This window comes from Danio rerio, chromosome 12 (assembly GCF_052040795.2).
Source record: "Danio rerio strain M-AB ecotype USA chromosome 12, GRCz13ab, whole genome shotgun sequence".
In the NCBI taxonomy this organism is placed as follows: Eukaryota; Metazoa; Chordata; class Actinopteri; order Cypriniformes; family Danionidae; genus Danio; species Danio rerio.
The window spans coordinates 14,474,522-14,497,963 of record NC_141032.1 but is presented as its reverse complement, the minus strand read 5'-3'; the positions used below and the strand labels follow the sequence as shown (position 1 = coordinate 14,497,963).

Below are 23,442 nucleotides of genomic sequence, written 5' to 3'. Positions count from 1 at the left end.
CATGGAGGACTGCATTCATACATCTCTGCAATGACTCAAATAACTTATTAATAGTCATCTGGAATGGCAAAAAATCGTTCTTGCAGGACTCCTAGAGTTCATCAAGATTTTTTTGGATTCATCTTCAGTGCCTCCTCCTTCATCTTACCCCATACATGCTCAATACTGTTAATCTCTGGTGACTGGGCTGGCCAATCCTGCAGCAGCTTGACCTTCTTTGGTTTCAGGAACATTGATGTAGAAGCTGAAGTATGAAAAGAAGCGCAATCCTGCTGAAGATCTGGTCTCACCTGTGGTTTGTAATGTAATGTAAAAATCAAACCATGATTTTTCCTTCACCAAACTTGACTGATTTCTATTCGAATCTTGGGTCCATGCGGAATCCAATAGGTCTTTTACAGTATTTGTGATGATTGGGATGCAGTTCAACTGATGATACATCAGATGAATCAAATGATCAACTAGAAGTCAAGTTATTATTTGTTGTTCCTACAACTGGGATCGACGACAAGACTTTTGTATACATCTTTAAAATTAAAAAAAAATTAACTGAAATTAACCACATTTCCTGAATATAGATACAAAATTGTTGTTTTTTTATTTAAGTCTACTTAGTTTCTCACTATAAAAAACTTTTTAAAAATTCAAAAATGTATGGTCTGCATATTTTTTCCTTATTCAATAAGAAATCATTTGAAATCAGAAGAATATACTTGTATAAAATAGCCTTTTAAATTGTGATGCTTCAGCACAGTTTAAGGTGTAAAATACAATCCCATTTTATTTCTTAGATTACAATAAGCACTCCAATGTACAGTAAAGTGTCTTTTACGACATACATTTAGTTACATTGAGACAACATTTTATGCATGTTTTAAATAAATTAAAATATTATCCACGACATAAACATTTAAGGAAAGGTAAGCAATATAAAATAAACAATGATTTGCACTCACTAAAATAACAATCTTTCAGCATTTTATTTTATGGTAAACACCAAAAAGACAAAGCCAGATGAAAGAGATATGAAATGATCCAACCAGGTGTTGAAGAAGACTAAGAATGTGTTCACACTTGTAGTTTGGTTCTCTTAGTTGATTTGTTCCAAAAAAGAAAATTATGCATTTAATCCAGCTCACTATGCATTGACATTGATCTTTTAGATACGATTGAACCTATTAATATCAAACCTTTAAGCTTAATTTCAAAGACTTTCTTATTTGTCCACCAAGCACGCTTGTGTTTAATAGATGGTTGCCAGGATATGCCATTCCCCCTTTTTGTAAGATAAACAGTTTTTTCTGCATTAAATCAAGTGATTGTGACTTCACAACCTGTTTCTGATTCATTTTCAGATCTTAAGTTGATGCTAAGTGGACATTTCAGTCAAACCGAACTAGTTTGTTTGGAAGCTAACCAGGACTCTCCTAGTGGCCCAAGTCTGTCTGTTTGGTGAAACTCTCGATTTTTTATATTAAGCTTGTTTTAATCAAACCAAATGTGCCAGGTGTGCCCACACCCCAAGAGCAAGTGTGCTATGGTACTTTCTAGACGCAGCCTTTAAAATACATGAAATGTTAATGAAATGTGGTTTTATAGTGATCAGTGCAACTCAAATGTGCTTTTTTTGTCACATTTATCTATATACTGTATATGTGTGTATGTGTGTTAAAGTTAAGAAAATTGCAGAAAGTTTGGTCAAAAGTGCTCAGTGTCTTTTTTTTCTCAATGTATTGAACATTGCCAATACTATGAAACTTTAAATGACCACAACAACTAAATAAAAGAAACAATACAAGCATAATAGTGTGAAATACTGCAAAAACATTGCAATTACTCCATGAAAGTTTTGCAAATGCGGGAACTTCTAACTTCTTCACATTTGCGATATTCAGTCAGAAATCTGTCTGGTCCATCATACATTTCTTAGTGTTATGAAATATACATGTAATAATATATTAGTGTTGAAAAAAAGTTCATGTGCAATAGTCAGACAAAGTGTAAGATATAAAACTGAATTCCACGTACCTGCCAGACACTTTCCATTCTGTTAATGTAGAAAGAACAGCAAAATTATAAGAAACCAAATCTGTTCATTTGCTGCTTCTACATGAGTCCACAGCATGGCTCTTTTGTATTGGTTGTTTCCTCTTCTGGTGCTTTGAGCTTCAGCAGAGGTGGATCTCCACTAGCCTGGGTAAAGTACACAGCATTAGGAGCTACAACCTGTTGTACTGATTCGGAGGGCTCCAGCGTCCCTGGAGGCCCCTCAGGGACAGGCTCATCCTGTGTGCCTGCAGACAGGGGTAAAGGTGGTGCTGGATGCTTATTCAGTTTAGCTGCAGCTCTCTGTCGTTTGAGATCTGCGAGTGTGTGGTGAGATCTCTCTCTGCTCATGCTGTCCCCGCCAGTAGAAGCTGAACCTGGAGAGAGCTGATAGGAGGCGCTGCGATCCATGAGCCCCCCGCTCTGGAGTTCTCCTGAAAATGAACCTGTGCTACCGTTCCCTATAACTTGGGCTCCATTTTCCACCTCGCCAACGTCTAATGGAGGAACAGCGATGGCATTAGAGCTGGACATCTAAATCAAAAGAGGGAAAAAATACAAGAAAATCCATCAAGAATAGTCAAGGCACAAATACATGACTAAGCTCTCAATAAACACAAGATCAGTTCACATAATCATCCCATTATTTGGGCGTAGATTTAAGGTGGATGGAGGTGATGTGTCCCCACCAATATCCACTGACCATAGAAATGTCCCAACAAATAATTTAATCCACTTTAAAAAAAAATTGCGATGTCAACATTGACCTAGACACGCAGGTTAAATCACGTTTTTTCCTTAAGTCCTCCCGCCCCCAAAACAAACATGGACATTTTGATTGGCTGTGCCTTTCCATGCTATTATGTGAGAGGCTGTGGCTGTGTTCAGATACAAGCAGCGCCAAATGAAGTGGATTGTTTTGTTTTTTCCTGTGCCAGAATAAGGTGTGTTGGGTGACACACGAGTGAGGATGATGGCAAAAAAAAAAAAAAAAAAAAAAAAGGTGAACATAAGGAGCATTTTTCAACGAAATTGTAAGTCACATAAACGCAAGTTCGCTACTGAATGAGCCCATCATGATAACGCCGTTAATGCTCGTGTTTTCCCTGGCTTTAATGCACAGTCTGTTGTTGTAGCAGGCTGATATAGGCTAGTCTGCGATATTTAATTAAAAAAAAAAAAAAAAATATATATATATATATATATATATATATATATATATATATATATATATATATACACACACACACACACACACACACACACACACACACACACACACACACACACACACACACACACACACACACACACACACACACACACACACACACACACACACACACACACACACACACACACACACACACACACACAGAACAGTTCTGTCTGGTTCTCAAATCTGATTGGCTGATAGCCGTGCAATATTCTGCAATATCAGAACTCCTACAGCCTCTTTACCCTTTGTGTATTACTCCGCCCACATACAGCCAGCAAAAAGCAGACACTACAGATCTAAAGTTTAAATGATGCTTGCTCAACTGTTTAGCTGTCAGCTTATGATTTGAATCCGGAAGAAAGTAGTTCCTCATACAAAAGGGTTTTTGAGACTCTCCATGTTTGATTTTGTTTTTATATACACAATTATGTCGTCAAACTGTTGTATAAACACAATATCACACTCGTAGCAGCGAGATATGGCTGTATATCAGCACTGGTGGGGGCACTAAGGGGCACTAAAAAAAACTTTTTTGCAGTTATTTGTCTGACTTTCCATTTAATTATGCATAATATTGCATTTTAGTAACATTTTAAAAAACTAATGCTTGCTGGGTTATCGTGTTGGATAGTTATAATAACCACACTTTTTGATGTACCAAAAAATACTTTCAACCATTCTGTCAAATTGCCAAACTACCGTTTTAAGTGTTTGTTTACAAATGTGCATTTAAACTGTAAGTTTTATATTATAGTTATATAAATAATGAACATTTTGAATAAAAAATATGAAAAGATACTTATTTATTACTTTCCTCAGTCAGAATTTGCCTATTTTGATAATGATGAGAAAAATTTTAAAATAATAATAATAGTCTAACTTTTGGTCTTTCGAACCACCCAAATCCCCTTGGCTACAGGCCTAAAACTTACCAAAAAAAAAACTGATTAACGAGTGGATTAGTAGTATATTTTAATAGCAGTTAAATAAATAATAGCGCATATATATATATATATATATATATATATATATATATATATATATTTTTTTTTTTTTTTTTTTTTTTTTTTTTAAAGTCTTCCATATCTAAGTCTACGTCCTTTAAAATCATAGAAATACTCACTTTAGAATGCGTTTTTGTTTATTTTAGTTCTGTGGTGTCATCGTATTCCTAAATTTCATTCATAAAGTGGCCTGGTTGGTCTTAAACCCTGGTCAGACCATATGATTTTTATTGTTAGTTACGAATGTCACAATGTCAGATTATGCGATTTTGTCTTGATAAAATCTTGACTTGTCATAACAAATGTGCCAGGCTACATGTTTCTTCACGGTCAGCCATGATGTCTATGATTTTAAAAGCAGTCACAAGTGTTGCTATAACAATATTTCTCATCTCAATTTCAATTTCTTTTTCTTATTATTTTAATCTCAATAAACAATAATGCTGGCTGAAAACTAGGCTCCATTATTTAAAGGCATTTCTAATGACATTGATCAAATCCTTTTATAATAAAAGCACATATATGACAGAGGTTTGTAATACAACAATTACAGTGAAGCATTAATTAAATCCTTATTTTCCACAGAGCATAACAAACTATAACCACAGGGTTGAGTAGACTGGCTCAAAAAATAAATAAATAAATAAATAAATAAATAAATAAATTATATATATATATATATATATATATATATATATATATATATATATATATATATATATATATATATATATATATATATAAAAGTGAAAAATTCACAGTATCAGAGAAATCTATTATTATTGACAAATTCATCCATTGCCGGTGAGTTATAATTTAATTAAATCGAGTAATTTGAATAAGCAAGACAGGCTTTTACAATGTATTAGCAGCACTGAATGTGTTTCCAGATTACCTCGAAAGAACAAACTCGTTTGGAAGTATAAAAGAACTCAAAACTCATTCTGAGAATAGAGATGTCTGCACATTTGTGCCAGTCTCTCAGATAAAATTGCTTTAAACATTTTAAAATTTTTTAGAAAGTAGTTCAAGTTTGCATTACCAATGACTGATCTTATTGCCCTACGACCCACCCATAACAGCATCATCGTGAATATAACTGAGAAAAATTATGTACTCCTATTGTCCAGCTAAACATGCTAGACTTTCTGCAATGGTGTCATAAGGCATCACAGACATTGTATCAGTTGTCGTGAAATATGCCACATTACATGATAAGGAATAATTGAATCTTGATTCATGACGGCCACTTGTCATTTAAGACTCCTCACAACACCCTACATCAAAGAAATTGTGCCGAAATAGTGTGATCTGACCCTGGCTTTAGACATGTTTCACCAACATACAAGATATAATCAGTTTTTCTTTGTGGATGAGGATTTAAAATGCTATCAACCTAAATATTAACTAAAATCTTTATAAAAAATAAAAGTTATAATTTAGCATTTAAACCATGATGCATTGTGCCATATTTACATCTGTAAAAATAGATAGATAGACAGACAGACAGGTATACATTTGATTTATAATTGTAACAAAGTCAAGCAAACATATTAATTTAGCTATCAGAAATGGGTGAATGAAAGTAGTACTACTGCATGCATGTTGACTAAACAGTTCAAAATAATAAGGGCACAATATACTTAAAATATGCATTTGTAGAACATAACCTCTGTAGACCATAAATGTACATATACATATATTTCTTATGGTAGCAGTAACTATAATTGGTATATAATGGGTAAATAATATGTCAAATACAATGTGAGTTTATTAAATGTTTTTTAGATCCAAAGTAGCAAAACTTTATCTTTATTTAATGCGTTTTTTTATGACTTCGTGAATTTAATGCTTTAAAGAGCAGTTTTAGACTGTAATGTTTTAATCTTTCTAATTTGTCAGCTACTATAACTGATAAATGGTAAAACATTTTTCAAAAAAATTCCATTGCATCATATTGCATCTAATTGCATTGTGTTGAATCAAGGGGCATATCATATTATTAGGGCTGTCAAAATTTGCACGTTACTGAGTTACTGAGTTTTTAGTTACTCTCCAAAAAAGTTGCGTTACGTTACTTTTGTGTTACTTTTTCTGACCTTGTTCAGGCTTGATCTATTTCAGAATAGTGTGGGGTATTTCTTGACATAAATGAATGTAGGATACATGTTATATTTAAAAAGTAACTCTAACATTATTTGAATTTATAATATCATATTAATTTATAAAAGTAATGCGCTACTTTACTCGTTACCTAGAAAAATAATAGTATTACTTGTAATGTGTTACCCCCAACACTGGTTATACATGACAAATTCGGTTATGCATCGCGTATCATATTTGCCTCAGTTCTAAGATGTACTTAAGAGTTTAATTTTCTGTTGAACACAAAAGATAATATTTTGAAGTATGCTGAAAGCCTATAACGATCGACTTCTATAGTAGCTAAAAAAAATGCTATGGAAGTCAAAGGTTACAGGTTTCTAGCTTTCTTTAAAATATCTTCTTTTCTTACGGCAGAAAAAATAAACCCATAAAGCTTTGAAACAAGTAAAGAGTGAGTGAATAAAAGCTTTTTTTCTGTAAACTATCCCTTTAAAACTATGGTAGTCACATTTCTTACAACTGGCCTTAAATAATTACATTTCTCACCAGTGAAGCATGCAGGTTTAATTCTGCATCTGTTTGTCTGTCTTCATCATCATCCAAGGCTTCTGTTTGTCTTCCTCTCTCCTGCCACACCTTGGCTTCCTTCTGATGCTCTCTACGGTAGAGACTGCTACGCTCATTCACACTGCTGCGCCTCACTACTTTTCTGCAAACAAAAAAAAGCACACAAAGAAGAGCTCATATACCATTGCCAAGGAGTTTTGTTAAAGTTAAAATTGTCTATGTTTTTTTTGTGTTTTGACACAACACAATACATAAATAGGCTATATATTTTTTTTTATTATATTATTTTCAATCTACCTACTTTTAACATTTTTATAACATTTTAACATAAGGTTTTGTGGTCCAGTGTCACAAATGTGCATTTGTGTTTTATGAAAAATCAGTACAATCTAAGTCAGTGGTTCTTAACTGGTTTGGCTGTGGGACCCACATTTTTACATGGTCATCAAGCCACGACCCAAATTTATAGGAACTATAATATAATTTTAGGAATTATAATTCATTTGTATTTATTTGTTAACATACACAAGTAGTGTCAGATAAATCATAGGAAAATTACCAAGACTTACAAATAAAAATATTTTATTACTGTCATTCAAAAAAAATTTATCTAACAAAAAAATTCTAGAAATATTACAGATAAACATGTCAAATACAGTAAACAAAGGTTAGAGTAAGGAAAATTTCAGTTACCATTAACTAAATGAACAGCTAATAAAACATTAACACTGATTTTGTTGAACAGAACAATTAAAGCAAACTGAAGTAAAATGATTAAAACAATCAAAACAATTTTTATAATAAATCACCAGTTATTAGCTCTTCTTGTATTGTGTGGGCTTTGTTGGCCTTTGCTACACGGTGAGCACAGTAAGATGTGCGGAGTGCCTGTACTTGTTTTGAACATGAAGATGTTAGGCACTTTTGTGATGCCCTCAGCTTTTGGAGTCACCTTTAAATATATTCCACAGGTTTGTCCTTGCAACTGGGATGTTTGTTTCCTAAACGTTGTTTTAATTTAGAAGGTTGATAAACTAAGGTGACATACTGAGGTTTTGAGCCTTTTTTGTTGTCAATATATGTAAATCCATACTTTACATATTTGGGGTCGTACTTGCGGTTCGACAAATTTATTGCTCTAATTAAATGAAATATCACATGTCAAACAGTACGGTTCTCGTGCGTGTATTTCAAAATAAAAGTTCAATATAAGCAAAATGAGTTAAAAATTTAACTTTTTTTGTTTTTTCACCACACACTTCGCGACCCACTGAAAATGTTCCCACGACCCACTCTAAAATGTTAAATTTACTGTTTAGTTAACTTATATTTAAAAAATCAACAACAAAAATATTATTTAATAAAATAAGAATTTTTTTTTTTAAAATATTTTTTGGGTTCTGGTGTGCATTTCCCAAACAACTACTTAACTCGCGGCTGAACTATCATAGTACGATGCATCAGTTAGGAAAAGAACGATGTAGTGACGAGTGTTACACAAAACCAGTAGTTTCTCTGACGCAGATCTATCATTTGAACCACATTAGTTATAATGTAAAACGGCCATAATGATGCTCCAAACGTGGTGGTAACAACTTCTCCATTATTTTATTCCCCATTATTTCTTTGTGCAAATTATACTGTTTTACACACACATGCATTAAAAAAATCCAATAGTTTTGGTAAAAACATGCACCTGTTTTTCATATTAATTTAAATTTATGTAAATAGCACATATAGGGCCTGTTTCCTTTACAAATATTATTGAGAACATTCCACATTTTATTCTAAAATATAAAATCACTTACAAAAAGCTAACACGTATTCTAATCTCATATATAAATCATATAAAAAAATAAATAATGAGGCTATGTTCTAACCAACAGGTCGATGTCATATACAGCACAAATACTTAATAAATAACCCACTATAAATTAAATGCATTAATGTATGCTATGTTTTTATTTTCACAAGCTTTGGAGACATAACATAAATTCTGCTTTTAAATAATAGGTCACCTTTAGCTTTCGTCATGAGCAACGACTGTGTTGAAAATTACATCAATGTTTCCAAAGTGCACTGCAAAGGAATTGCAATTGTAAACATTAAGATCGCTAAAATTGAACTATAAAAATACTTTAAAAACAAATTACACCTAAGAGTGCTGATTCCCAGTTTAAATGTCAGAATGTTCCAAACGAACAGGGCATGGGGGATAACTGGGGATACAACACAGCTAGGAACTATGTTTCTAACTACAGCTCCAAAGGTGTAGGTGTAGGCATACAAGTTTGTAACAATGGAACTTGCAACCTTAGTTGGTTAATGATGGTTTTCAGAAACGCACCCTGGGTTTTCAGTTTCAGCCCAGAATTTTCACTTTTAGTACATCTCTACAAAAAAAAAAGTTTTTTAAAAACTGTCACTGTCACTATGGAGTACAGTTTTGTTACATAGGCATAGGAACAGTTTCAAGGTAACCGTGGTTTGGAAAAGTCAAAGATTTAAAACCAAAAGAAATTCTGTTATACCGTTCATACGGTATATGTATGATTTTTTTAACATGTTTTTTTTGTTTGTTTTTTTTAGGACAACAGTATCTCCAGCAGAAAAATATATCCAAAGATGCCCTTTTCAAGAAATCTATGTTTTTGAAACTAATGAAAAGAGCAGAAGTCAATGATTTATTTTAAATATTTAGCCTGACATGTTTACACTTGCAAAATATTTTAAATGTTTCTTAGAAATACGATTTATTGTATTCAAAGGGGGAAAAGTTTTAGTTTTTTACCCAAACATGTAAAAAGAACATATTTTAGAGCAATAATCACAATACCATGATACCGTGAAACTGTGATATTTTTCATTTATTCATAAATTTTTTTCTGGTTTAGTCTCTTTATTAATCTGGGTCCGCCACAGCGGAATGAACCGCCAACTTATCCAGCACATGTTTTAGGCAGCGAATGCCCATTCAGCTGCAACCTATCTCTGGGAAACATCCATACACACTCATACACTACGGACAATTTAGCCAACCCAATTCACCTGTACCGCATGTCTTTGAACTGTGGGGAAAACCAGAGCATCTGGAGAAAACCCACGCATGGAGAACATGCAAACTCCACACAGAAACGCCAACTGACCCAGCCGAGGCTCGAACCAGTGACCTTCTTGCTGTGAGGGGACAGCACTACCTACAGCGCCACTTTGCCGCCTCTGATATTTTTATCCAAGGTTATCATACCATCAGAAACTTATAACAGCCCACGTCTAGTTGTTAAAATGCTTTATTTGACTGTCCTCTTGAGTACTCACCCTCTGCTGCCAGTGCTGGACACCCGTCTCTGCAATGTGTTCTTGTGTTTGTCCTGACCCTTCATAATGGCATCATGTTTATGTTTCAACTCCATCATTTTGGCCCGGACCTCCTCATCAGTGCACACATCTGCAAAATAACAGAAAAGCGTTGTGAAGCCTTCAGTCCAGAAATTTCTGATTACAAATACTGTAAAAGATGTGTTTTACCCAGAGGTGTCTCATCCAACTCAGACTTGGCATTTAAACTTGCACCATGAGCCACCAGCAGCTCCACCATCTGGATCTACAGGAGCAGATAGACAACCACTATTACTATATATAACTGTATACTATTTGTTGCACACTAAATAGAAGGCCAGGTCAGAAAATATAAAACAAACAAATGAAAATGTCAGCCATGAACCTAGTGTCCTTTATCCACATGCTTTAGCAAGATATACTCAGTAATCACTTTGAATTAGTTGTACAGTTAAAAAAATAATAGTTATCTGAATAATGACATAAAAATAAACTAATTACTGTGCATTTACATAATGGGATTATAAATATATTAACTACAAAGTAAAGTAAATACCTGTTTTTAGTAAAGTATTAAATAAAAAATTGTATTTACAAAGACGGAATGTTAAGGCTACTTTGGTAACTAAATGTGTCAGTGTTCACCTGTCCCCAGCAGGCGGCAGCATGGAGTGGTGTCCAGCCATCAGCATCTCTCTCATCAGGAGACAACCTGTGCTCAAGCAACAGCTCCCCGACTGACATGTATCCATTAGCAGCTGCTACATGCAACTACAGAAACAAACCACACGTTTTTTTTAGACTTTGCAATATTATAAATCAGTGGTTCTCAAACTTTTTATTGAGTACTGGACCCCCCCTCCACCCCCCCAAACATGACTCTCAAGCCCAGTGATATCCTTAGTAGGGCCTGGGGGCCAAAGTGGCCCATTGTAATCTTTGATTTGGCCCACCATCCTGTCTGAGAGGAAAGTGAGAATGGTGAAAAGGGTTGGTGCGAATGCATGTTACTTTAATTTCTAATTTGATGTAACCTTTTTTGTTTTAAAGTTTCAATTAAATGTTGTAAATGAATCAGATTTTTTCAAATGCAAATACTGTCACTCAACAGAAAGAGGACTATGCAGAAGACATCGGCGAGCAAATCAAAACAAAAACTAGTATAACTCTTATAAATGAGTTTTTACTGTAATAAGTTCATTTCTAACACGAAAATATTGTATTATTTAATATTAAGCTATGCTTTCTAGTCATTATTTAATAATTATAAATAAATTAGGAAATTATCCATGGCAACTATATTTACCTTCAGCCCACAAGCCTCAATCAAGTTTGGTTTTTGGTCCTTTGGTCATAAGAAAAAGTTTGGGCACACATGCTCAAGCCCCTACTTTCAAAATTAGATTAGAAGCATTTATGTACAATAAATATATAGGGTTTTTAATTTTTTCCCTTGTTTTAATTAAGCCTTAAAAGATTGAGCTGAAAATGATTAAGTTAGAGGCAAACAATGCATTTCAATTAGGGCTGCACAATATCAGAAAAATCAGATATTGCAATATTTTATTTTTCTGCGATAAATAGTTTCAGAAGATGGTTTGAATAGCTCTCTTTGATGGTTTTCTGGGGAGTCTTGCAGTATTCGGGTACAGAAATTGAATAATTCACAATTCAAAAAATGCTTTTCTTACTTTGTTTTGTCTTGTTTCTAATAATAATAATAATAATAAATCTTAGACCAAGTAAGTGAAATGTAGATATTTGGACTAAGAAATTTGAAATAAAAGTTTATTTTTGCATAAATCATGCTAAGTCCATATAAATACGGTGATTCAGTGATTAAATAGAATTCTGTAGCTCTTGGTCAACTATAATTCAGTCTAGGCATTGCATATCTTTGCGATGTGACTATTGCGAATGTGCACATTGCAATATCGGTGCTGAATCGATGTATTGTGTAGCGCTAATCTTAATCATAATACAAACATCTATGCATGAATGGTTAATTTTTAATACATTTTTCAACCAGCTCACAATTGTCTGATTTAAAGCAGATTTTTACCTCAATTTATACATACTTAAAGTCAAAAGTTGGAGGTCAAACTTTTTTTTTTTTTAAAAAGTTAAATTGTTAAATATTTATTTTAAAAAAATTATAACTGCTTTCTTATTGTATGTAATTTCAAATGAAATTATTACTTCAGTCATTAATGCTTTTTATTACTATTACCATTATAATAATAATAATAATAAGAAGAAGAAGAAGAAGAAGAAGAAGTAGAAGAAGAAGAAAAAGAAGAAGAAGAAATAATATAAGGGCGACGCAGTGGCGCACTAGAGAGTGCGATCGCCTCACAGCAAGAAGGTTGCTGGTTCGAGCCTCGGGTGGGTCAGTTGGCATTTCTGTGTGGAGTTTGCATGTTCTCCCTGTGTTTGCATGGGTTTCCCCCGGTTGCTCCGGTTTCCGCCACAAGTCCAAAGACATGCAGTACAGGTGAATATATTACATGTTTTGTATTAAATTAAGACCCAGATTATGACTACCTCAGTTAATCACTTTGATTCATTCAAAATATGCACTGACCTCTGTCTGTCATCTTAAAAACATTTAAGCGCATGCCTATATGGTTTGTATGTCCTTTTAAAATACAAAACAGTATTATATTGTTCCATAAAGCACTCATATATGTTACATTTTCACTGGAGGAAATTGCTTTGATGTGATGAGGAACAGACACTGCAAAAACTATATTAGCATTAAAATTAACATTAGAAAGGAAACCAACAGCTCAACCATAACATTTTGTAAACTGTTTGTATAACAAAAAACTGCCCAGATGCTGAACAATCTTACAAATCTATAAAAACACACCTTGCTTTCAGTTTCTGTTCTGTGCCACTGCTGTGCACTGAAACATGGGGAGAAGCTAAAGCAAAAATTGAAACGGGCAGAGGCGTTCCAGAATTTGTATACAGTTTATGGAACTTAAAAAAGGTGTCTGACTTGGGGCTGCATAATATTGGAAAAATCTGACATTGCGATATTTTGTTTTGCTGCGATATACACTGCAATACGAATATAATTTCAACATATGATCTGAAAAGCTCATTGATTTAGATTGACTAGAATGATCAAGTCTTTTTTCTGCAGCGCTACTACATAAAATATAATAGAATACAAGGAAATATAAATATGACAGACCCTAAATAAATAAAAAAACAGTGGTTTATGGGAGTTTCTGGGAGTCTAACACTGATAAAATAGATTACAGAAATTGAACAATGATCAAAGCTAAAATAACAATATTGAAATGATATGTTTGTCTTTACATATTTAATAAATAATAAAATTTTGTGATGTGACCACTGCGGATAGACACATTGTGATATCGATGCTTAAATAGTATATTGTTCAGCCCTAGTCTGAAATAAAAAGCCAACATAAAATAATCTATTAATGTCACTGTTTAAATAAATTTTGTACTGATTCTATGGACACCCTGAAATTACACCACCGTTCATGTTCCCCCAGCGAAAATACACTAATAAATGATCATCCTGTCTGCCTGCACTTTATCTTACCATAGTTGCTCCCTGCTCATCCTTCACATTCAGATCAGCTCCATTTGTTACCATCTCTCGAAGGTCAGTGAGCATCACCCTCTCCTTGGCTCCACGGCATTCGTCAATTTTCTCCTGAGTAATCCCTAAATACAAACATGTAGACAATAGACTTATGTGAACTGTTAAGGAAATCGCAATTTAAGTATAGTGACTACTGACTAAAACCAATCTATAAAATTGATGTATAAATGCTAATAAAGCAATTGACAATATGCCATTATCATTTAGTTTAGCCTATCCTCTTATAGTGACAAGTAGCCTGCATTATACCGATTTCCCCTTGAAACACAACTAAGATGTAAACTTTTTAAGCAAGTATCCATAATAAAAGATAGTTTAGCTGTCAAACTGTATTACTGATTCTGACTTGCCCTTTCTCTCTGCTTTAAAACACAGCTTTTTGCAAAATTCAAATGGGTCCAATATGTTTGTGGTCCATGCCGACTCTTAATCGACTCTGTGTTGCTGTTTCTCTGGGAAGAAACACAACACACCTGCATGCAAGCATGTGGTGGTTCAAGTGAAACTAACACAAAACCAGACATGATTCCCTCCATTTAAAAAAAAATCTGATTTACACTGTTTGTATCCCACACATAAAAATGTAAATTATGTGTAACCCATTTTGCCTTTGAATCTCCTCATTTCATGTATACTGACTGTCTATGTGCAATGTATTTTCCACATGGGGGCTTGCCATAGAGCGGTGTTGTGCACAGGACATTTGAAAACAAATAACAAGTTCAGATCAACATAGCTTGGCTACCATTTACTATTTTCTTATATTTTCAATTGTTTAGGCTAACCCTCTTTGATGTGAACAAATGATTGATTTCAGCAAAAAGCATTAGCATCTTGAAGTGGGCATGATGTATCAAATACTAGAGTTTTACAATAAAGTTCTAAATGTTTATGTATTCTATGTGGATTTTGTCATTGTTTTGGAGCACACTAGAATATAGGTTGTCTTAAGACTAATATATTGATAACTAACATCTTTTATGAATGTGTAATAGCATAAAAAGGGTTAAAAATCCTGCTCGTATAAAATTCTACTGTATCTACATGCTCTTAATAAACAAATCTAACCTAAAAAGGGTCTTAAGTTTTTTTCTTCTTTTAAGTTACAGTTTTTTTTTTCTTTTTTAAATATTTCCCAATTTATAATTAGCAGAGCAAGGACATTTTCACTGTATGTCTGATAATATTTTTTCTTCTGGAGAAAGTCTTACTTGTTTTATTTCGGCTAGAATAAAAGCAGTTTTTAATTTTTTAAACACCTTTTTAAGGACAAAATTATTAGCCCCTTTACGCTATATATTTTTCGATAATCTACAAACCACTGTTATATAATAAATTGCCTGATTACCGTAACCTGCTTAGTTAACCTAATTAACCTAGTTAAGCCTTTAAATGTTACTTTAAGCTGTAAAGAAGTGTCTTGAAAAATATGTAGTAAAATATTATTTACTGTCATCATGGCAAAAAAAAAAAATAAATCAGTTATTAGAAATGCTGCATTATGATAGGTTCAAATAGCATATTGCGGGAGATGTATCAGTTGGGTTTGGAGCGAGGAAAAAAATTGTACTGTAAGGTAAAGTTAGTAATTTTGCATGTTTAAACTGCGATTTCAATACAATTTCAATTAATCGCACAGCCCTAATTAGCATCACACAAAGGAATTGCTGAACAAATCATTTAAGAATGGTTGGGATAATTAGGCTTGGATAATTAGAAAAAATGCATATTATAAGACAGCAAAAGTGTTTTTGACCTTGCATGCATATTAGTCTGTTGTTGGAGACCAAAAATCCAAAATATGACCTTTTATAATGCATATTAAGAGTTCTTTAATACTGGCCATACATTTTTTTGAATGAAACTAGAAATATGGTATATTTCAGTCATCCTTACCTTGCTCTGCCATGATCATCTCGATGAGCTCTAACGTAGCCTCATCCTCACACAGATCATATGGCATGTTTCCATCTGCATTCACCGCCAACAGATCTGCACCCCTGAACACATTTAAATCAAACCAGTCGATAATCACACACTATTATTAAAACACATAATTTATGCCGTTCTAAATAATTCAAGTTGTTTATGCAACCCTCAAAACTTATGTTTCACACAAGTGAGCATACACTTCCCCACCATATGCACCAGACAATTTCCTATAAACATTTCATGTTCCAGGGAAAAAACTGCAATCCTGATTGTACTTCCCACAGGTGAGTGGGCTTGACAAACCACCTTTATTGTAGCTAAAATTAGCTGACATTTCATTTAGTGGTCGGTGGGAGAATTGCAAATATCTGCAATATCATTGGTTGGCGCTCAACTTTTATTGTCAGAAAAACACGTTCAAGTGAACACAGATAACATGGTTACTTATGAGCGCTAACTAGCAATAAGTTAGTTCTATCATAAAAATTGTATAAATACTTGTAAATCAATTGTTTATTAACGATTAGTTATGATTTAGGCTCATAATATGCTGTCATTCTGCTAAGAGCACATTTCTGATTAATTCATAATACATGTTTTATTTCAAATTATTTATAAATATGTCAACTGAACAAAAGTTTACTAGCTAATGGTATTTCTATGCCCAAGCTGTGTTTAGAGGGTTGCTATGACAAACTAGATGGGCATAATAAATGAATAATACATTTATACATACGCTTCGATCAGCATCTGGACAAGGTCAGTATGTCCACAGGTGGCCGCTGCATGTAAAGGGGTCCACAGCTCACTGTCACACGCATTCACATTTGCACCTGCATCCAGAAGACAGCGTGCTACCTCCAAAAAATCATCTATGCAGCTCTGTAAAAACACAAAAGTTTAATGAATTGCTAAATAAAAACTGAACTACTGATTCAGCAGAAATGAATGAGCAAAGATAGTGGACTAACCAAGTAGTTAAACAACAATCAACAATTAGACTAGTGTGGTTGACCAATATATAAGCCAATTTAGCATTTTTATTCAACATTTTTAGGTTACAAATAGACAGTAGCAAAATTTAGCAGTAGATTTATAACTTGCTGTATACACACATACAGTAGTTCAGTGATTTACAAGGGTGATAAGCGTATTCTATGCTCAAATTTATCCTGAACTTCTTTAACTTAGTTGTCAAATGTACAAAGAAAAAAATCCCCGTGATTTTAGTGAGCAAATTAATTGTATTATGGAAATATTATCAAATTTTTATTTTGATGCCGGGAAAACACTCCAAAAATGTTGGGACAGAGGCATATAATGCCGTCTCTTTATTCTAAAATAAAAATAAAATATTTTGCCCAATCTGCCTTGATACAAAACTGAACAGTCAGTTCTCCTTTACACGATGAGCCATACATTCTCAATAGGAGATAAATCTGGACTGCAGAAAGGCCAGTCAAGCATATCCATTGTGTGCCTACTAAACTAGTTGGCTGTAGCACAAGCTAAATGAGACTTGATCTAATAACCATTTGCATGAATAAATGTAATTTTCCAATTTGTTTGACAATTCCTACATTACTTTTGGCACAAAATAATGAGCCATGATCATGCTTTACTTGCAAAGACTGAGATGCTCATTTATTTCCAACCATGAACCCAGCATATATCTCAAATGGGCTATATGCACAGCTAGTGTTTTTCAGCCAATCATGAACTTCCAGTGAAAGGTTTATGTGACTATTTTCAATTTCTTAAGGTTCCTTTTAGAGCATTGGTGTTGTAATGTATTTCAAATATTATTAATTAAATAGACCTAAGCATCTATTTAGTTGTTAAAGCGTAAAAAAGATGAAAGACACAGGCGCCGTCATTAGTAGCAGGCTAGCGCAGAAGCTCTATTGATGATACTGGGGTAAACTGAATTTTCATATTTTAAAAACATGGCATGGAAAAATGAATTTAATGCAGTGCTTCTTGTTTGGTCTGATACCCACTTTATATCGTATATCAGCCAGGCAGTGAAGATCGCTGTTTTTTAAGGAAATCAGATTTTAAACGCATCGATTTTTGGGACTGGCTAAATGAAAGTAAAAGTCTGTGTGCATATAACCCTACTTATTGTGGACTGCTTTGCTCAATTTGGATATTAATGGGACCCCCTCGGAAATGAGATGATTCATCTCAAGGGGCTATCCCATTCAATAAATTCAATTTATAATATTCTATTACCTTTTTACGTTTAACTTGCCTCTGTCCCAATTTGTTTGAGTTGCATTGCAGCCATCAAAGTTTAAATTATTTAATGTTTCCAGAATACAAATAATTTGCTAACCGAAAATCTTTTGTTTTACTTTTGTCAATTAAAAAATATAAAGAAAAATCTTTTCTGCATATTTTTAATTTTACTAAACAAAAAAAAAAAACATTTCTGGAATTTTTGTTGTAAATCAGGACTGTTTTATGTTATACCTAGAGCCTATTGACGTGGACATGGCAACATTGCAAAAATACAATGTTAGAGTTAGAAAAAATGTAAAATCTCATACAAAGCGCAGATGTGCAAAATATTCCATACACAACAGTGAATATAATGGGAATTTTAGTAAAAATGCTTTTTCTGAGAATACATGTTGGCATGATCCTAACATGTTGATAATGACAAAAACAATAGTCACACTTTACAATAAGGTTAATTAGTGTAACGTTAGTGTAATGTTTTTAGAATTAACAATGATTGTACTGCATTTATTAACCACAGTTCATTCTAGTTTAGTTTACTAATGCATTATTTGAAATTGATAGTTGTGCTTGTTAACAGTAATTAATGTACAATGAGTTAAAGTGAACAAAAAAACACTTTATTTTCACTTATTAATGTTAACAAAGATGAATAAACAATGTAATAAATGTTTGTTCATGGTAGTAAAAGCATTAACTGATATTAACTAATGAAACCTTATTGTAATGCGTTACCAAAACAATTATATAAAGGCAGTGCATAATATTATTGTGGGCAGCCAGCCAGTGAAGACTAACATGTAAATTTGTCACAAATCTACATCAATTAGTAATGGAAATTAAACATAACTTGCTAACAAATTGATTCTCTCTTTAAGAAGACAAAAGATTTGTCATTGTGAAGAGTTGGGCAGGGCTGAGAGTTTATGTTAGCACTTAATATTGCTCTTATATTTATTTCATGCAGCAGCCATTCCTAACAGCTTAATTTAATAAATGTTTTGCTGTTTTCTTTATCATTAAGGTCTACATAAATTTTTTGACAATTTGATAAATTCGGTGCAAGGTTAGGTGATAATTCAATGATCATATACCGTTAAAGTCAGAATTATTAGCCCCCCTTTGATTTTTGTCTTTTTTAAATATTTCCCGAATTATGTTTAACAGAGCAAGGAAATGTTCACAGTATGTCTGATAATGTTTTTTTTTCTTCTGGAAAAAGTCTTATTTGTGTTATTTTGGCTAGAATAAAAGCAGTTTTACATTTTTAAAAACCCATTTTAAGGACAAAACTATTAGCCCCTTTAAGCTAACTTTTTTCAATAGTCTACAGAACAAACCATCGTTAAACAATAACTTTCCTAATTACCCTAACCTGCCTAGTTAACCTAATTAAGCCTTTAAATGTCACTTTAAGCTGCGTAGAAGTGTCTTGAATAAGATCAAGTAAAATATTATTTACTGTTATCATGGCAAAGATAAATCAGTTATTAGAGATGAGTTATTAAAACTATTATGCTTAGAAATGTGTTGAAAAGATCTTCTCTCCCTTAAACAGAAATTGGGGGGAAAAAATTAAACAAGGAGGCGAATGATTCAGAGGGGCAAATAATTCTGACTTCAACTGTATATATGCAAATTGCATGTCTATGTGTGAAAGAAAGAGTGTCCTTTATGTCAATGAATGTGTACCTGATGTAGAGCAGTGAGCCCATCCTCGTTGAAAAGGTCTGGACTGACTCCATTATTCAGCAACTGCCGTACTACCAAAAGACATAAATACAAAGTTATGACATTAAAGGGATAGCAAATGCGTCTAGATTATGCTTATTTTACCAAAATAAAATATGATCATGCCTTGATTTTTAATTATTTAATTAGGACAGTAAGGTCTGACTTTGCTTAGACAAAAGTCTTGTCACTTAACATAAATAATTTACAGTATAGAATATAAAGTTATGATGCAGTGGGAAAAAAATATGGATTTTATATGATTCCATTAAAGCTTGGAGGACTGCATCCATACATCTGTGCAATTACTCAAATAACTTATTAATAAGTCATATGGAAAGGCAAAGAAAGTGTTTTTGCAAGACTCCCAGAGTTCATCAGGATTCTCTGGATTCATCTTCAATGCCTCCTCCTTCATCTTACCCAAGACATGCTTAAATATGTTCATGTCTTGTGACAGGGCTGGTCAATCATTCAGCACATTGAACTTCTTTGCTTTCAGGGACTTTGATGTGGATGCTGAAGTATGAGAAGGAGTGCTATCTTGCTGAAGAATAAGCCCTCTCCTGTGGTTTGTAATGCAATGGGCAGCACAAATACCTCAGGCTGTTAAGTTGCCATCCACTTTGCAGATCTCTCGTACACCTCCATACTGAATGTAACCCCAAAACATGATTTTTCCTTGACTAAACCTGACTGATTTCTATAAGAACCTTGGGTCCATGCGGGCTCCAATAGGTTTTCTGCATTATTTGTGATGATTGGGATGCAGTTCAACTGATGATTCATCAAAACAAAAATCTACCTTCTGCCACTTTCTTGATCAACTAGAAGGTCAAGTTTTTATTTGTTGCTCTCACAACTGGGATCAACAACAAGACTTTTGTCAGGTAGTGTTCATGATATAATTCATAATGTAATGTAATTCTGAATTAACTGGTAATAGGCAGAGTACTGAATGTAATAACCAATTTATTAATTCTTCTTTCATTTCTTACATTATTATTGTGCAGTAGTGATAGTACTCTATTCTTACCCTCCTCGATATCATTCCTGGCAGCAGCCTCCAACAGCATCACATTGGAGTTAAAGGTCACCCTTCTGCTTTTCTTCACCCCATCTCCCTTGTGGTCGGCCTTGTGACCACGGGCACTGTCCTTCTCCATCTGAGCCCAGCCTTTGAGCTGCTGTGCCCGTCTCTTCTGCGCCTGCTTCAGGCGCTCTGTGGCTGAAAGACGCCCAATAGATGCCATTTCTGCTAGCAGCTCTCCATGCTCTGCCATATCTTTCAAGTCAAGATTTTTAAAGTGTTCCCAATCCAGTCGTACACCACAAGGACTGTGGCTTCTGGTCGGATTGTCTTTGGTCTCCTATCATACGCATTCGATGACTCCTTCACATCTGCAGTTCCAATGTTCAAGTGTCTGATGAGAATTGCAAACAAACACAAGATCCAGCAGGATAATGCAGAGATGCAGATGAAAGCCAATGATGAACCATATTCTTAAGAATTTTTTTTATAGGAGTGAAAATCCTACAAAAGAAAGAGAAGAACGTTTAAGTGTCCATTTTTGTAAATTGGTTTTAATGTCAGATTAATGTAGATTAATGTAATCTTATCCGCTCACTATGGAAAATCTTATAACTCAATTACACTTTTCATAAAGTGTTAGTTCACTCCAAAATATATACTTGCACTGAGGAGAAAAAACTTGAATAAAGTCTTATGTGCGCAAAAAAAGCGTTCGCTTGATGATATTGCGATTGAACTGCGGAAGCCATATGGTCTGTTTTGAGGTTGTTGGTTTTTTTTTTTGGTATTCTTCTGAACTTTGAGTTGAGGCCATTTCTGTCAAATATGACGGAGCTCTCAAATCCCAATTCTATTCTTTTTTTTATGTCTCTATTTCCACTTGAAGAAGCAGCTGCTCTTTATAGCAGCTATTTCAGCACTATTTCACCTTGTGTTTTCCAGCATTTTAAAAGCTTTATTTACAATTTAACATGCTTATTAACTGACATTGCAGCAGAAAATGTGATTTAAAAGAAGATTTTTTTTTCTTCTAAACATTACATTTGTAACATAACACATTTTCTTTTACTTTAGTAACTGTAATCGGATAACACATCTAAAATGTAATTCTTTACATTACTGCATTACTCAAAAATGTAATAAGATTACAGTAACGTGTAATGTGGAATGCATTACACCTAACTCTGGTCATCGTTATCTTTTACTTCATATAAGATCGACGATCACGGTTGCTCTAGTTATTCCAGTCGCATTCTTTTTTGGCTATTTATCTTCAGGAAATCACTGAAGGCATACGTCATGTTTTACTAATGATATAATGTTGCAATAAGATCGTAACTGTACTGTAAATTTATACCGTTTCCTTATTCATCTAAACACATGAAAACATTACCGTTGGACCAGTTGCTGTGAAAAGCTAATTCCCAGCCACTAGACCTTTCTAACACGAGTGTCATGAGTGACAGATGTGAACGTATGTTGTGGGACTACTATACAGGAATTATTATTAGGGATTAAAGATGGCGAAATTTGGTGTTTTGTTTTTTTTTTGTAATTTTTTTTTAAATCATGATGGTAAAACACGAACGCAGTTATGATTATACTAAAACATTTGCTTGTTTTTTTGTAACAATTGATAATAATGACAAAAAATAATTTGTGCATCTCCTGACTTACTGTGTGCAGCCATCCTGCCGTTGTAGCTGGTGTATTTTGGGAAACTTTCGTATCTTTTTGTTTCGAGTGTGGTCCTGAAAAATCTTAGTTTTGAGGGCTATCTAGCCCTTTCCCTTAGGCGTATGCCTTCAAGCTAAAGAGAATTGAGACATCCCTACCCCTTCACAAAATAGCGCAAAACGAGGGTTCCGGGTAAGGGCTAAGGGGTAGAATTGGGATTAAGCCTTAATCTAAAAACCCCTCATTTGTATTACAAAGATGAATGCAGGGTTTTGGAATGGAATGCTAGAGACAAATTAATAAAGTTATTGAGTGAACCAACTCTTTAAAACCATCATAATTCCTTCTTCCAGAATTCTATAAAATACAAAATATATATATAGAGCCTAGGGAAAGCAAGATAAAGTTGGCCAACTTCACCATTTGAGTATCTTTTAGCACTTAAAGAAAGAAGATGTTTTGAAATAATCTACTTTTGCAGTTTCAAAAGAAACTTTATTCAGATATCTTAATACTTGAGCTATTCGCATGAGGACTTTCAAAATATTTTGACCACCCAGAAAGGGTCATTCTATGGAACTGCTTTTAAAACAAAGGAAACGACACATTTATGATATTAACTTTGTTTCAGACATTGGCTATTAAAAATAAAATATCAGCTGTATAGAAAAAGACCATAACAACTGAAAGTGAGTACATCATGCTTATGCCTTATTTCCACTGAGTGGTACAGTACGGTACAGTACGGTTTGGTACGGGTCACCTTTATCAAGCTTGTGTCTCCACTGTCAAATGGTACCAATGGTACCTTTTTGGTAGACGTGGTGTTCGACAAAGTTTCAGTAGACATCATTCTTGCTCAAAACGTCAAAGTAAAGCTGTACAGATTGTTCACATCA

At 33.7% G+C, this 23,442-nt stretch overlaps 1 protein-coding gene across 1 annotated transcript in view; it reads right to left on the bottom strand.

Moving 5' to 3' along the window:
• Window positions 1–464: 464 nt before the first annotated feature.
• The window catches only part of ppp1r16a (protein phosphatase 1, regulatory subunit 16A), a 44,761-nt gene continuing 21,783 nt past the window's right edge, over window positions 465–23,442 (bottom strand). Inside the window, exons 3-12 of the mRNA XM_087275993.1 lie at window positions 20,870–21,367; window positions 19,795–19,865; window positions 16,595–16,740; window positions 15,823–15,926; window positions 13,864–13,988; window positions 10,927–11,052; window positions 10,471–10,546; window positions 10,261–10,390; window positions 6,922–7,084; window positions 465–2,580 (exon numbers count right to left, since the gene is read on the bottom strand). Of these exons, the coding sequence (XP_087132119.1) occupies window positions 2,107–2,580; window positions 6,922–7,084; window positions 10,261–10,390; window positions 10,471–10,546; window positions 10,927–11,052; window positions 13,864–13,988; window positions 15,823–15,926; window positions 16,595–16,740; window positions 19,795–19,865; window positions 20,870–21,116 (1,662 nt within the window). The 5' untranslated portion in view covers window positions 21,117–21,367 and the 3' untranslated portion in view covers window positions 465–2,106. The remainder of the gene's footprint in view (window positions 2,581–6,921; window positions 7,085–10,260; window positions 10,391–10,470; window positions 10,547–10,926; window positions 11,053–13,863; window positions 13,989–15,822; window positions 15,927–16,594; window positions 16,741–19,794; window positions 19,866–20,869; window positions 21,368–23,442) is intronic.